General features: G+C 53.8%; 1 protein-coding gene across 2 annotated transcripts in view; it reads right to left on the bottom strand.

The window, feature by feature from the left end:
* Window positions 1-273: 273 nt before the first annotated feature.
* The window catches only part of LOC139010418 (D-glutamate cyclase, mitochondrial-like), a 64844-nt gene continuing 51523 nt past the window's right edge, over window positions 274-13594 (bottom strand). For both annotated transcript variants that reach the window (XM_070414842.1, XM_070414850.1), the window contains 3 exons: window positions 11655-11774; window positions 7105-7256; window positions 274-2382 (listed from right to left, as the gene is read on the bottom strand). In XM_070414842.1, the coding sequence (XP_070270943.1) occupies window positions 2233-2382; window positions 7105-7256; window positions 11655-11774 (422 nt within the window). In that variant the 3' untranslated portion in view covers window positions 274-2232. The remainder of the gene's footprint in view (window positions 2383-7104; window positions 7257-11654; window positions 11775-13594) is intronic.

A 13594-nucleotide genomic window follows, 5' to 3' on the forward strand; every position in this document is an offset into this window, starting at 1 on the left:
CCCCCACCGTGCAAGGACAAGGTCACCTCTTGTCCCCCGGTAACCAGCTTCTCCAGGTGACAGCCACGCCACTCCACACGTGGACACAGCCCCTTCCCCAAAGCACAGCCAAGACCAGGACAAACCTGAACAGAACTTTACTGAAGGCCTGAGCAGGAACCATATTGTGGAAAAGCATCAAAACTGGATCCTAGAACTCAGGGCAGCAGTGATCCCTGGGCGGCCCCTGCTACGGCACCTTCTCTTGGCTTCCCTTACACCGAGGCCCCTGCTGCAGGGCCTTGGGCCTGCCTCTCCCTGCAGAGGAGCCTTGAGACACCTCACTAGGACCCCTACTCTCTGGCTTCTCTGGGCTCCATCGGGTCTGAGCCTTTTCCCCAAACAGCTTAGTCATCTCCCCATAAACTTGGGCCCACAGCGAAGACAACCCGTTCCACAGCCACGCCTCAGACGTCCCCGCGCTGGCAGAGAACTCCATTCCTATTACAAAACCAAAGGCACGTTCGTGTCTCCCCCACATGAGTCAGAGAGTGCCGGCAGCTTTACCGGTGACGTTTCTCTCTTCTAGCCACCAAGGTTTCAAAAATGCAGGGTGCAATCCTATCAAAATCCCCTGTGACACGGAGCTCTGCAGTCTCAAATCAGGGGCAAAAACTGTCATTGGAGGAGAGCTGGCCAGGGAAGCTTACCGCTGGGGGGGTAGGGGGGGTGGGTGGGGGGGGGAGCATCCCGGGAGCTGTGGTAAGTTGCAGGCGGAGGGACTGAGCTCATTACAATGGGCGCACCGGCCCTGATGCCACACCAGCAGGAGCACAGACTGCACATGGGGACTCCCTGACAGAATGCCAAAGGGAGGTCTGGACCATCCTCCCCGCATCCCAGCTATGTCTGGCCAGGGGCTCCGCCACGCCCCTGTGGGGGGAGCACAGGAGTGAACCCCAGATCACTTACTATACACTTGGGGCTTACTGCTGAGTGTACAACTAGGGGTAGTTTCTACAGCATGTGTTCCTTGCTTTCCAATCAATGCCCCATAAAGAAGCAAGCTAGACAAGTTCAAGAAAATAAACTAGACCGTCAAACCTCAGAGGGAAGGCAGGGGAGGCGGGTAAGAGACCAACCAAAGGGCTTGTATGCATGCCTATCAGTGTAACCAATGGACGCAGACAGTAGCGGGGTGAGGGCATGTGCTGGGGGTGGGAGCAGCCGGGGAGAGGTCAATGGGGGGGAAAAGGAAGACATATGTAATACTTTCAACAATAAAGAATTTAAATTAAAAAAAGAAGAACAAACTAAGCAGGCTCAGTTAGCATCTGGGGCCCTAGCCGCCCCCTCCCCACCCCCGTCTGGATGAGCCAGCACAAGACACTACTGGGCTGGTCCAACAGGTATGTGTAAAGAGATGTGGTCAGTGACTCCGTTTCTGGTTTTGTCCGGAAATGTGCAGTGGGAGATTGTGAAGGAGATGAGGAGAAGCTGGCTAGAGTTGTCCGGGAGGCCTCTGTGAGCGACTTAGGTCCTAGAGAGCCTGACCTGCCCCGGCTCCAGGAGTGTGGCTGCCCGCCTTCCCCCTGGGCAGGGAGGGCAAAGCATCCGGCTCCAGGCAGGGCATTGGGGGTGGGGGCGATGAGATGAGGAGGAGGTGGAGGAGGAGGAGGCTCCCAGGTGGGAGCTCAGGAGGTGTGGGGACTCAGGAGGTGAGGGATGGGAGGTGACGGTGTGAAATGTTAAGGTGGGGGGATCTTTTGCCTAAGTAAACAAAGTGCTGTTTGAAAAGAGAGCATTGCAAAGGTATATTTTCTTGGCTGTGGTAGTGAGTAAACCTTGAGTAAAGTCCCAGAGTTTCATAGATACGCATGTCACATTTGTGCATCTTACTGTTTCACAGTTAGCATGGGGGCTTCTCACGGCTCTTGGTCTCCCTGGTACTTTATTGCTTACCGTGTGGCCTCCAGAGCACCCCACGTGGGCGGCCTGAGAGGCTAAGGCGAAGGAGGGTTGAAAGCAATGCCTCCCTCCGGCACCTGACAAACAGAAACAGACACTGGGAGGCCCAGAGGAAGGGTCTGTGGCCCACCTGCCCTATGCCCTCCCGGAGGTGGCATGCAGAGTCCCAGGCCAGCTCCCAGGCTGGTGCTCATTTGCAAGGCCCGTACAGAGGCCCTCAGGGACTCCTCCCCGGTCCGGACGTGGCCGTCTGTCCCGTACTCGCCACCGGTGTGCTGGGTGTGGTCACTGGCACCCCGTGGTGACGTCCAGCAGCTTCTGGATCATCTGGGCGTGGGTGCTGTGGAAGGGCAGCCCGTCCACCTCCATGCCCACGTTGCCCGAGACGCCACTTCGGACTCGGTGCTGCACCAGGATGCTCAACATTTTTTCTTCCTGAGACAAAAGGAGGCAGAGAAAGAATTAGCGGATGGGGGAGGGGAAAGACACACAGACAAGCAGGTAAGTGGAGGCAGGGCGTTGGACGTGACATGGCCTCTTCTTCACGACGATGTGTGGATTAAAAATACGAATGCCCCTGGGAGACTCTTCGTGAAAAACAATCCTGCATCCTGCTTCGTCGGGCTCCAAACCCACTCGCCAGAAGGGACCACAGTTTGGGCTGTTTCTTCTGCATATTCTTTCCATAATATGCTTTTTCTGGAAACCTGCATTTTCTTAACAAACACTAAGGAGTCCCTACTGCAGCAGGGGCAGCGTAGGCTGCTTTCCGCCTACCTCGCCCCTGCCCAGCTCTGCATTACCTGCCGCTGGCCTCTGACCGTGCCAGAGACCCCACTGTTAGCCTCCTGCGGGGAGGCGCCAAGTCCTGCTGCTGTGGCCTTGCCGATCGATATTCCTTGCTGTGCGTGTGGAAGCTTCTGGAGCGAGCAGAGCCATCGAGGAACTGCAGGCCCCTCCTCACGCTGCAGCCCAGGGCCCGGCAGGCAGCATGGTTGGGGATCAGACAGATCTGACTTGGGTCCTTGCTGGCAGGCGTTTCAACCTCTCTGTGCCTCAGTGTCCTCATCTGTATAATGGGAGCAGCGGGGAGCGCGTGTGGGCTGTCTAGAGTGATGTGCTTCCCCTCCTCCTCTTTCCTGCCACTTGTCTAAGCCACCAGTGTGTCTGTCCGGGCTGAGTAACGCCTCTCCCAGAGGAAGGTAGATCTCAGATAAAAACAAAAGGAGAGAGGACAGTGCCTGCGGGGAAGAAGTCAAACATGTTCTCCCCCAACCCCCTTCTCTCCACAAAGTAAGGAGGGGCGAGAGGACAGAACCAAGAAATCAAGACCAGGAAGATGTGACAGCTTCCTGCTCAGGCATTGCTAATTCACTCAGTCACCCAAACAAGTTTGATGGGAGCACCTGCTCTGTGCCAGGCCCTGAACTGGTGATACAGTGGTGGATGTGGCGCGGTGCCTGCCCCCGGGGCTCACAGCATAGATGTGTGCTCAGGCAGGTACGGGGGGGTGGGGGGTCGGGGGGAGGGGGGGCGCGGTGTCACAGGACAGGGCAGGGCACCTAACCCCGTTCACTGGGGTGGCTCAGGCAGACTTTCAGGAGGAGGGCAGCCAGGTCAAACGAGCAGAAGTGGGCCCAGTAAGGGGCTACGAGGAGCAAGGCTACGAGGAGCACTCACTGAAAACTTTAAAACAATGGCGAGAGCGCTGGCAAATGTCACCGGGAACTGTCTCTGCTCTCAGCTGCCCCAAGAGCCTGCCATTTCCGTCCTGCCCTGGAGGCCAAGGTGGAAGGGAGGCCCGATTTTCCGCCCTTTGTTTGGGCTGGATTCTCCCATCTCTCTTCTCCATGGGTCATATCCTCTCTTTATGGGGGAATGCTCCTGGGACCCTCCGGCCACTTCCTCCCAGGACACCGCTGCTCCCACCATTCGCATCCTCTGGGTCCCAGGGAAGACCGTGTGGTCCTCAGGGTGCGCGTGGCCAGTCAACAGGAACTGGCTGGCACGCAACCCAAAGAGCCATGGAGATGAGCTGGACGGACGGCGAGTCCTGCGAATCTCCCAGGAATCACATCTTCCAGGAGCCTCTCCACGGGGAGGGGATGCTGGTGGGGAGAGAACGCCAGGGAGTGCGGAGGCAGAGCGCTGGAGGCTGATACACCCCTCCAGATGGAGCCTGTGGAGCAGGAGAGGAGGGAGGGAGCACAGAAGGGAGGCAGAGTGGACAGGCTTGAGGCCTTGCTCATTGTGGGGGGCGAAGAGGCCCCAGGACCGTGGTTGGCAAACTGCGGCTCTCGAGCCACATGCGGCTCTTTGGCCCCTTGAGTGTGGCTCTTCCACAAAACACCACATGCACGTACAGTGTGATTGAAACTTCGTGGCCCATGCGCAGAAGTTGGTATTTTGTGGAAGAGCCACACTCAAGGGGCCAAAGAGCCGCATGTGGCTCGCGAGCCGCAGTTTGCTGACCACTGCCCCAGGATGGCTTCTGGGCTTAGAGGCCGAGCGAGCGGCTGGTCACTAGTGACCCACGGTGGGAGCAGGGTGGACCGACATCCGTGGTTAGGTGGTGTTGCCGTGCACAGTGGGGTGGGAGAAAGGGGTCTCCTGGGAAGCTGATCCTTTTATATTTATGAATTGAACCCACTGTACACTTAAGGTTCCTGTGACTGATATCGGTTATACCTCATAAAAAAGTCAGGAAAAAAGTGGAGGGAGATCAAAGTGCCGAAGGGAATGGGAGCCCAGCATACGGCCAGAGACCATGTTCCCGTCTCTGCATCACCCATCCATCCATCACCCACTCATCCATCAGTCTGTTCATGCACCCATCCATCCAGCTAGCCAGCCAGCCAGCAGGCCTTCCACCAGTCCGTCCATCCATCCATTCGTCCATCCATCCATCCATCCTCAGTCCCTCCTGTGAGGTGTCATCAGCTGGCTCTTGGGCCCTGAGAAGGTCTGGGGAATGCTCTCCAGCCATTTGTTCTGCCCTCAATTAAAACCCCAGGGCGCAGCCAAAGGCCGGAGTGGGCAGGTGTGGCTCCCGGGCTCCTCCACGTGCACGTGGTGCCCACTCCTGCTACAGTTATGATCAGACCGCTAAGAACTGTCCCTAAATATGGGAGGCCCTCCCTACAGGCAACTCACAGAGCAGGGATGAGGGATGTCCCTCTGTCCCTAACCAAGCAAGGCTCACCACCATCTCAGGCCACAGCTCTGCCCAGTGTCTCCTAATGACTCGGGGACCCCCCAGAGTGACCACTGAACTCTAGTATGACCATTCTAGTTATTCTCTTGAACACTGCACCGCCTCATGTCCCTGCACCTTCCTGCGGCCGGAAGGCCCTTCCCTCCCTTCCTTACCTGCTACTTATATCCTGCTCACCCTCTAAGGCCCAGCTGAGTGCCACCTCCTCCAGGCAGCCTTCCTTGAGCTCTCCGAATGAGCTAAGTGCCCATTCTCTGTGTCCCTACAGTAGCTTGCTGTGCCCACTTCCACCCTGTCTCCTAAAATTACCTTTCATGTGTTGTCTCCCCTGTGGATCCTGAGTTCCCTGCCCAGGGGCCAGGTCTGACCCCTCACTGTCACCCAGAGCAGGTCTGGGCCTGACCCAGAGGGAGGACTCAACAAACATATGCTTGTACTTTTGGTTTTAAAATGTTCCTTTTTGTCTTCGCTATAAGGGTGGTGCATTATTAATACATTTATGAAGGACTGGGTGGAAACTCGGAAGGAGAATTTTCCATCCCCGGCTTAAGCGTTGAGCTGTGTGACTGCGTTTGGCTCATTCTGCTGTGTGAATCAGGGATCATGTGTGAGGCAGCCCCGAGTGGGTTTTTTTTTTTCCAATTAAGATCCAGGAAATGCGAAGAAAGCACAGAAGGCCCTCTGGGTCCATCTAGTCAGACCATTTCCCCAGAAATTATCTCTTCTGCTGCGAGCCCTGCTTCTCCCTCTCCTCCCGCATGGCAGCCTGGCATTACCAGGAACTGGTGCCCTTACAGGACCTGGGTAACCTGTGAGCCATGCTGAGAAGAGCCCAGAGTACAGTCAGAGGCCCGGACCCAGACCGAAGCTCTGCCTCTTCGCTGGTGGTGCCGGGCAAGCCACTCCCCTCTTGGGGCCCCAGCTCCCTCCTTTGTAAAACAGAGACACCACCAATCCAGGGAGGTGCTGGAGAGACGGGTGGGGCATTGGGGCAGGAGGGAGAGACAGAGGGAGAGACAGGCAGAAGGAAAAGGGGATTGGAACGGGTACAAGACAATGTTTATAGGAAGAAAAGAGGCAGCAGCGAGGGGCTCTGGCTCCTGGGATGAGACGCCCTCCTCTACTCCAGCGCACCCCCTGCTGACCCCCCTCCCCACCTCGTGAGCAGCCTCCCCACTGAGCACTGAGCTGGTCCCCACCTCCCAGCTTTTGGTTCCCGCCTTGCCTCCTTTCCGAACGCCTCCCCTTCTCCTGGGTTTATTCCTTCCAACCTCCAGCCCCCAGGGTCCTCTTCCTGCCTTAGTCTCCCCACCTTCACTCTGTGGGTGGGCTTATTGTCCCTGCCCACCTGAGGCTGTAGTGCCCCTGGATGGTGAACTCCTTGGAAGGGGACCAGAAGGCGCCCGCAGCTGCAGGCAGGCACACCTCGTTTTATTGTGCACCTTACTGCATTTCACAGGTATTGCGCTTAAAAGAAACAAAACACCCACCCACCCACCCACCCCCCCCCCCGCCCCCGCCAAGGCATGACCTTCCACCAGCAAAAAGAGTTCGCCTCACTTTATGATGACACTCGCTTCATTGCATTGGTCTGGAACCCAGCCCGCAATACCTCAGGTCTGCCTGTATATTCAGTTCTTCCAACAATGCTGCTGGCCCCCAATTTACAGACAAAGGAAATGAGGCTCAGACAGGTTAGGCAACTTGCCTAAAGTCAAACTAGAAGGAAAACGGGAATTGATATCAGGTCTTCCTTAATAATTTAGGATCATGAGTAGGTCAAAGGTCACCCAATCCAGTCCAGCTGGGACACCTTTGCGTCTAGGTAGGCTCTGCCTCTGGCTGTTGACGGGCTGTGGCTTAGGCTCGGACCACAGGCCTACTCCTCACCCGGGGAAGAGGGGTTCCCATGGGGGGTGCGGGGGACAGTGGGGGCCTGTTACCTTAGCGACGGAGGGAAGCGCCTCGGTCCAGCGCTGCTCCCCAGGGGCATGGGAGGGCCGGGCTGCCTTCCTCAGGTAACGTCCATGGACCTCGCAGGAGTTCAGGACGTACAAAGCACAGGCCAAGGCGTAGCCTCCCCAGTTAGAAACACCTGGAACAAAATGAGATTTCAACACGGAGTTGGTGATGCCGTCCATGGTCCCTCACCTTCCTCTAAGCATCGGAACTCGTCTCAAGAATGATCCCAAGCCGAAACCGGTTTGGCTCAGTGGATAGAGCGTCGGCCTGTGGACTGAAAGGCCCCAGGTTCGATTCTGGTCGAGGGCATGTACCTGGGTTGCGGGCACATCCCCAATAGGAGATGTGCAGGAGGTGGCTGATCGATGTTTCTCTCTCATCGATGTTTCTAACTCTCTATCTCTCCCCCTTCCTCTCTGTAAAAAATCAATAAAATATATTTTTTAAAAAAATTTTAAGAATGATCCCAAGACCCGAGGCACCTGGAACTTGTTGTAAACACAAATTCTTAGGCCAGTGGTTCTCAACCTTGGCTGCACATTAGAATCACCTGGGAATCTTTTTAAAATCCTGATTTCTGGGCCTCATCCTCCGGATGAGGTGATTCTAATGTGCAGCCAACGTTGAGAACCACTGTCTTAGGCTGTAGCCGGGATCTACTTCATCAGAAACTCCGCAGGGGCGTGGGGCGTGGGGCCCACGCGGAGTTTTAATAAGCCCTCCAGGTGCTTCTGATTCAAGTTAAAGTGTGAGAAGCACTGCTGCCCAGCACCATTTGGATATTTATAACACCCTTCGCTTAACATAATTCACTTAATGTAACTTTATGTCGCTATGAACAAAGCTCGTAGATTTATTGAATTTGAGTCCTGCCTTCGGTTGCCTTGGCCGGGCCAGACCAAATGACTTCTCGGGGCTTATTTGGCCCGTGGGCAGGCCGTTCCCCACCCCTGCTCTAAGCCGCCTGGATTATGTACTGTTAATGACCGACCGACTGTCAGAGAAAAAGGTTCAGGCCATCCTCCGAGGAAACTGTCCCAGAACTCTCCCTGTGGCCTGGCGGCCCGAAACCTCAGGCTGCATGGAAGCCTGTCCTCGGAGGGCGGGCAACAGCCCCACCACCTGAGTTGTATCAGCCCTTCCTTCCTCTTTTATCGGCCAGCCCCAAAGGGCCAGTTCCCGCTCCGGGGACCACCTCACCGGCTCTTCTCTGAAACCTGCTGGAGTCAGTTCTCCACTCGGGTGAAGAAGGATTGATTAAGGACCTGCGGAGCTCTAGGTGCCAGAGGATTGAGAAAGGTGGGGTGCCCTGGCTGCCAGTGGGGCTCGGTGGTGATAGCATCGGCCTGGAAACCGAAGGATCTCAGGTTCGATTCCCAGTCAAGGGCACCCAACTGGTTGCAGGTTTGCTCCCCACCACCCAGTCGGGGCACCAGGGCTCCTGCGGGAGGCAACCAGTCGATGTGTCTCTCTCACAAAAATTTTCCTCTCTCTTTCTCTCCCCCTCCCTCCCTCCCTTCCGCTCTCTCTGAAAAGCAATGGGAAAAAATGTCCTCTGGTGAGGATTAGCAATAAATGAAAGAAGAAAGAAAGGAAGGAAGAAAGAAAGAAAGAAAGAAAGAAAGAAAGAAAGAAAGAAAGAAAGAAAAAAAGGAAGGGGAGCTCCCAATCAGGGGAGAGAGGGACGGTGCACACAGCCCACCACAGGGTGGCACAATCATGAATGAAACGTTTGCAAAGGATTATGGGAGCACTGAGAGGGGCACTCATTTTGACTGATTTGGAAAAGGGTCATTTTATATGGGCCTTGTAGTCTGGGTAGAATTTGCCAAAGGAAGGGAGAAGGTAGAAAAAATCCAAATACCCACTGAGTACAAAAGATATGGCATGAAAATACGAGTCATGTATCAGAATATGATGGGTGAAGATCACGTGATAATAATACCGTAGTCCACTGATTCCATGATGCGCTTTTTTTTACACTTACATCTCTGAGCCTGAGATGCCTCTTACACTCAAGACTATCTTACAGATACAAACGGCAGGGTTTTTCTTTCTTAGCAGTATATAAAATAATGGTAATTCTTGTCATCAGTGGCATCTTATAGTCAATGGAACAAAGTGACTTGCTTCGATGGAATGCTGACAATGTGTGGCCTTACATGAGTTAGCCCCTGGCATCCTTACAATAAGCCTGCGAGGTATTGTGCTGGGCTGCACATCTGGCGCTTCGGCCAGACGGGTCATGCTGTGCTGTCTGTTCCTAGAACACATCGATAGGAAGGTGCTGACATCAGGCCAGGCCTTGAGATATGGTCTCACGGCCCCTTCCCAGCACGCAGGCCTTCTTTCTCAGAAGGCCCAGAAGTCTCATTCCAAATTTGGGAGACAAAGGACTGGAAAAAGTATAAATAAAGAGAGTTTCCTCCATACTGGGGGGCCCAGAATTTGAAAGACACATTTTCCTCTGGGCCTGCACAGAATTTAATAATAAAATGTAACTCCTGTAGTCGGCACTGCAGTTCAGCCTCTGCTTCGGCAGGGTGCTGTAACTGTAGTCGCTGGCCAGCTTAATAAAGGCTCCTCAATCTTGATCTGAGTCCCTGGTGGTCGTCTCCGCGGGTCGCCCCATTACAAGGGGTTAAGTCACCTGTCTAAGGTCACACAGCCAGGAAGTGGTGGGCCTAAGATGTGAACTCAGGCTGCTGCCTCCAGAGCTCATACTCTTAAAAAAAATTTTTTTTTAAATTTTTAATTGTGTTAAAAAACAAAACAAACCCACATAGAACTGACCCTCTTAGCCATTTTCAGGTGTTTAGTATTAAGTATATCCACACTGTTATGCCACCCTTGAGCCCATACTCAACCTCATGGCAAGCGTGGAAATAAAAACATATGCATGGTGATATTAAAGGGAAAGAGAAGTATTTAAAATGCAGGTTTGCCAGGTAGAAACTACATACGATGGGCATGTACTGAGCATGAGAACGAGAAGCTGACACGCAAAACTAAAAATGCTGAGACGGTGGTATTTCTGCCCCTTCATCACCGCCTCTACCTGCCTTTTGAAAATGCCGATAGTATTGTTGTTACATCATCCTAATGGGAAAATTAAACTCATGCTGCATCTGTGTAACGCCAGGAGCCATGCATGGCTGGATCCTGGGGTACGTAGTAGGATCAGGCACATGAGGCTAGGGGGGACCCAAGACCAGGAAAGGGGGCTGCACTTGAGCCCACAAGCAGGGGCCCTGCTGCTGCGGGCCCCATGTGCACTGAGTCCCCCTGCAAACTCATCTTTATGCTGGTTTGGGATGACAGGACAGGACAGCAGGCCTTAAGGGCCGGGGCACCAATGGCGGGTGGACCCTGTCGGGCCTGAGGAAGCTGGGCCTGCTGGTTGCTGACCCATCCCGGGTCTGCCTCCCTCCTGGTGTCAGGAGCCGAGGATGGAGATGAGCAGGGTTGCCGGACCTCCTGACTCACTCTCCTGGGACATCCCTCTGCCTACTGCCCCGTGTCCACCCAGCTGGCTACAAGCGCAGCAAAGCTTCTGTGGCCGCCCAGCCCAGGGCGTTACACAGGTTTCCTCTGACCCTCTGCAAGCGTGAGGACAGCAAGGCTTGGGAATAGGAGCTGCCATCGGCCTGATTGAGAGCCCTAGCTCTTTCTGGGCTACACTGAGCTGAGGGAACAGACACCATTCTCTGTCTTCAGGTTCCAGCGCTCCCAACCCTAACTGGACGGGACCCCATTCACCTCCTGCAGCCCCCAAATCACAGGTTTTCATCCGAAGCTTTCATTCCACACAGCAAGCCCTCACCCCACTGTCAAGTCCCCTCCTCTCTTTAGGGGACCCCACCTGCTGCTGAAGTCACTGCATCAGGGATGCAGCGGGCCAAGCCCGTGGGGTTTGACCAATTTTACGAAGAACCTAGAATCTGGGTGGCAGATAAACTTGAGGAAATCTGAGGACTTCCAGAGAAATTCTCCTGAGGCTCTCTCCCCCTGGGATCCAAGACCCCAGGATGCGGGGCCGGCAGATAACGGATCTGCCAACAGCCAGCAAACTCCAGGCCTGGGGGTCTCCTCCTCCTCTTCTGGGTGTCCCAGCTGAAAAGCGAACCCAGAGTAGAGACCAGAGACGTAGGATGTGGACGTCTTTCCAGATGCCTACGTGCCATCCCTACATCTTCTTTGCGAACTGCCTGTTTCAGGTCTTTTGCCCGTTTTAATTGGGCAGTTTGTTTTCTTATTGTGGAGTTTTTTAAGAGTTCTTTGTATTTATTGATTTTTTGGGGGGTCAGATAAACTTCTGGCTAGACAGGCTCTGAGCCAGGCGCCCCCACCCTAGGCAGCTATGCCCCTCCCCCTGGGCAGCCAGGCCCCGCCCCCTGGCAGGCAGGCCCCTCCTAGGCAGTCAGGCCCCTCCTAGGCATCCAGGCCCTGGGCAGGCAGGCCCCGCCTCCTGGGCAGCCAGGCCCCGCCTCCTGGGCAGGCAGGCTGACTGGCCAGCCCTCCTAGCACTCACCAGCGATGACAGCGAAGTCAGCCTCCACGTCACAGGCGATGACATCCCCATTTCGTATGTGGTTCTTCACAGCCTCCTTCACCTTGCCCATCCCAAGTTCATTGCCTCCGTCACCAACCCCTAAAGGAAAGACAAACTGAGTCAGTATATATAAGATCAGGCCAAATGGGGTTTGTGGTGCAGGGCCACCCCTCCACACGGGCCTCACTGCCTCTGGGGAAAGGAGGGGGTTGGCTCTGGATATATTTTCAGACAACCAGGAGATGTACTTCTCCTTTAGGTATTCTAGAAAATTCTCTAGTTAAAAATGAGTCAAAGTTTGGCCCGGCCAGTGTTGCTCAGTGGTTGAGTATCAACCTAGGAACCAGGAGGTCACAGTTCAATTCCCAGTCAGGGCACATGCCTGGGTTGCGGGCTCGATCCCCAGAGTGGGGCACGCAGGAGGCAGCCAATCAATGATCCTCCCTCCTCATCATTGATGTTTCTATCTCTCCCTTCCTCTCTGAAATCAATAAAAATATATTTTAAAAAAAGATTAAAATGGGGAATATACCATGAATGGAGGTTGCAGGACTGGGAGCTGCTCCAGGTGAGTGGGTGAGTGGTGAGTGAATGTGGGGGCCAGGACATTCCTTACACGACTGTAGACTCTATAAACGCTGTACACTTAGGCTACCCTAACTTTATAAAAAAGAGTTTTCTTTCTTCAATAATAAATTTACCTGAGCTTATTGTAACTATTATCCTTTACAAACGTTAAAAATTGTTTAACTTTTTGACTCATTGGTAATAAAACTTAGCGTAAACACAAACACATTGTATAGCTGTACAAAACTATTTTTCTTTATATCCTTATTCTAGAAGCTTTTTTCTAGTTCTATTTTTTTAACCTTTTTTAAAAAAATTTTTTAAACTCTTTTAAAAACTAAGACATAAACACACACACTAGGGCCACCAGGGTCAGGACCATCGATATCACCGCCTTCCACTCCCCATCCTGTCCCACTGGGAGGTCTTCCAGGGCAAGGACACATGTGGAGCTACTGTCTCCTATGGCAACAAGGCCTCCTTCTGGAACACCTGAAGGGCCTGCCTGCAGCTCTTCCGAGGAGGGCTCACTGTTTTCTGACACACGTTCATGGTGGTTTGCTTGTTTTTGTTTTCCATCATAGATTTGCTTGTCAGCAGATAATGCACCATGAACACTCCTCTCTATTAGTGAAAACCTTTCCGTGTTGGTTTCAAACTTTTTACGGAGCTGTTAAGGTCTGCAGAAGTTTCTGCCAAACCCTTCACTGTGAAATTTCTTGGGGATTCTTCTTCTTATTTAAAAATAATATATTCTTACTGATTTCAGAGAGGAAGGGAGAGGTAGAAAGGGATAGAAACATCAATGATGAGAGAGAATCATTGATCTGCTGTCTCCTGCATGCCCCGCACTGGGGTTGGAGCCCGCAACCCAGGCGTGTGCCCTGACCGGGAATCGAACCATGGCCTCCTGGTTCACAGGTCTATCTATGCTCCACCACTGAGCCATGCCAGCCTGGTGGGGATTCTTCTCCTGTACTTTCCTTTTCTCTTGCTTCTTCAGTTATGCATTCCTGTTCCAGCTCCAACACCTCCTCATTGGTCAGTTCCTCAGGAACCACCGCTAGGAGCTGCTCAATGCCATCCGCACCTGCAGCCAGGTACAGGGCTTTGCCATCTCAGCCACAGCCTTGATGACTTTTGCAACCTCCTCATCCTTGGCAAGTCCTTTGACGTCATGGACAAACCTCTTGAGTGTCTTCTTCCAGACGCCACTCATACACACCTGGACGACATCAGCCCAGCCCAGCAAGGCTCCTGATGCGGAGACAGATGCTGCAGGCCTTCATGGTTGCCTCGGCGTATTCTCAGTGTCTTCCTCAGGGGCAGCAACAGCCGGGGCAAAGGTCAAT

Source organism: Myotis yumanensis, unplaced genomic scaffold, assembly GCF_028538775.1.
Source record: "Myotis yumanensis isolate MYYU_CA2020_CCGP unplaced genomic scaffold, mMyoYum1.0.hap1 SCAF_1, whole genome shotgun sequence".
Lineage (NCBI taxonomy): Eukaryota > Metazoa > Chordata > Mammalia > Chiroptera > Vespertilionidae > Myotis > Myotis yumanensis.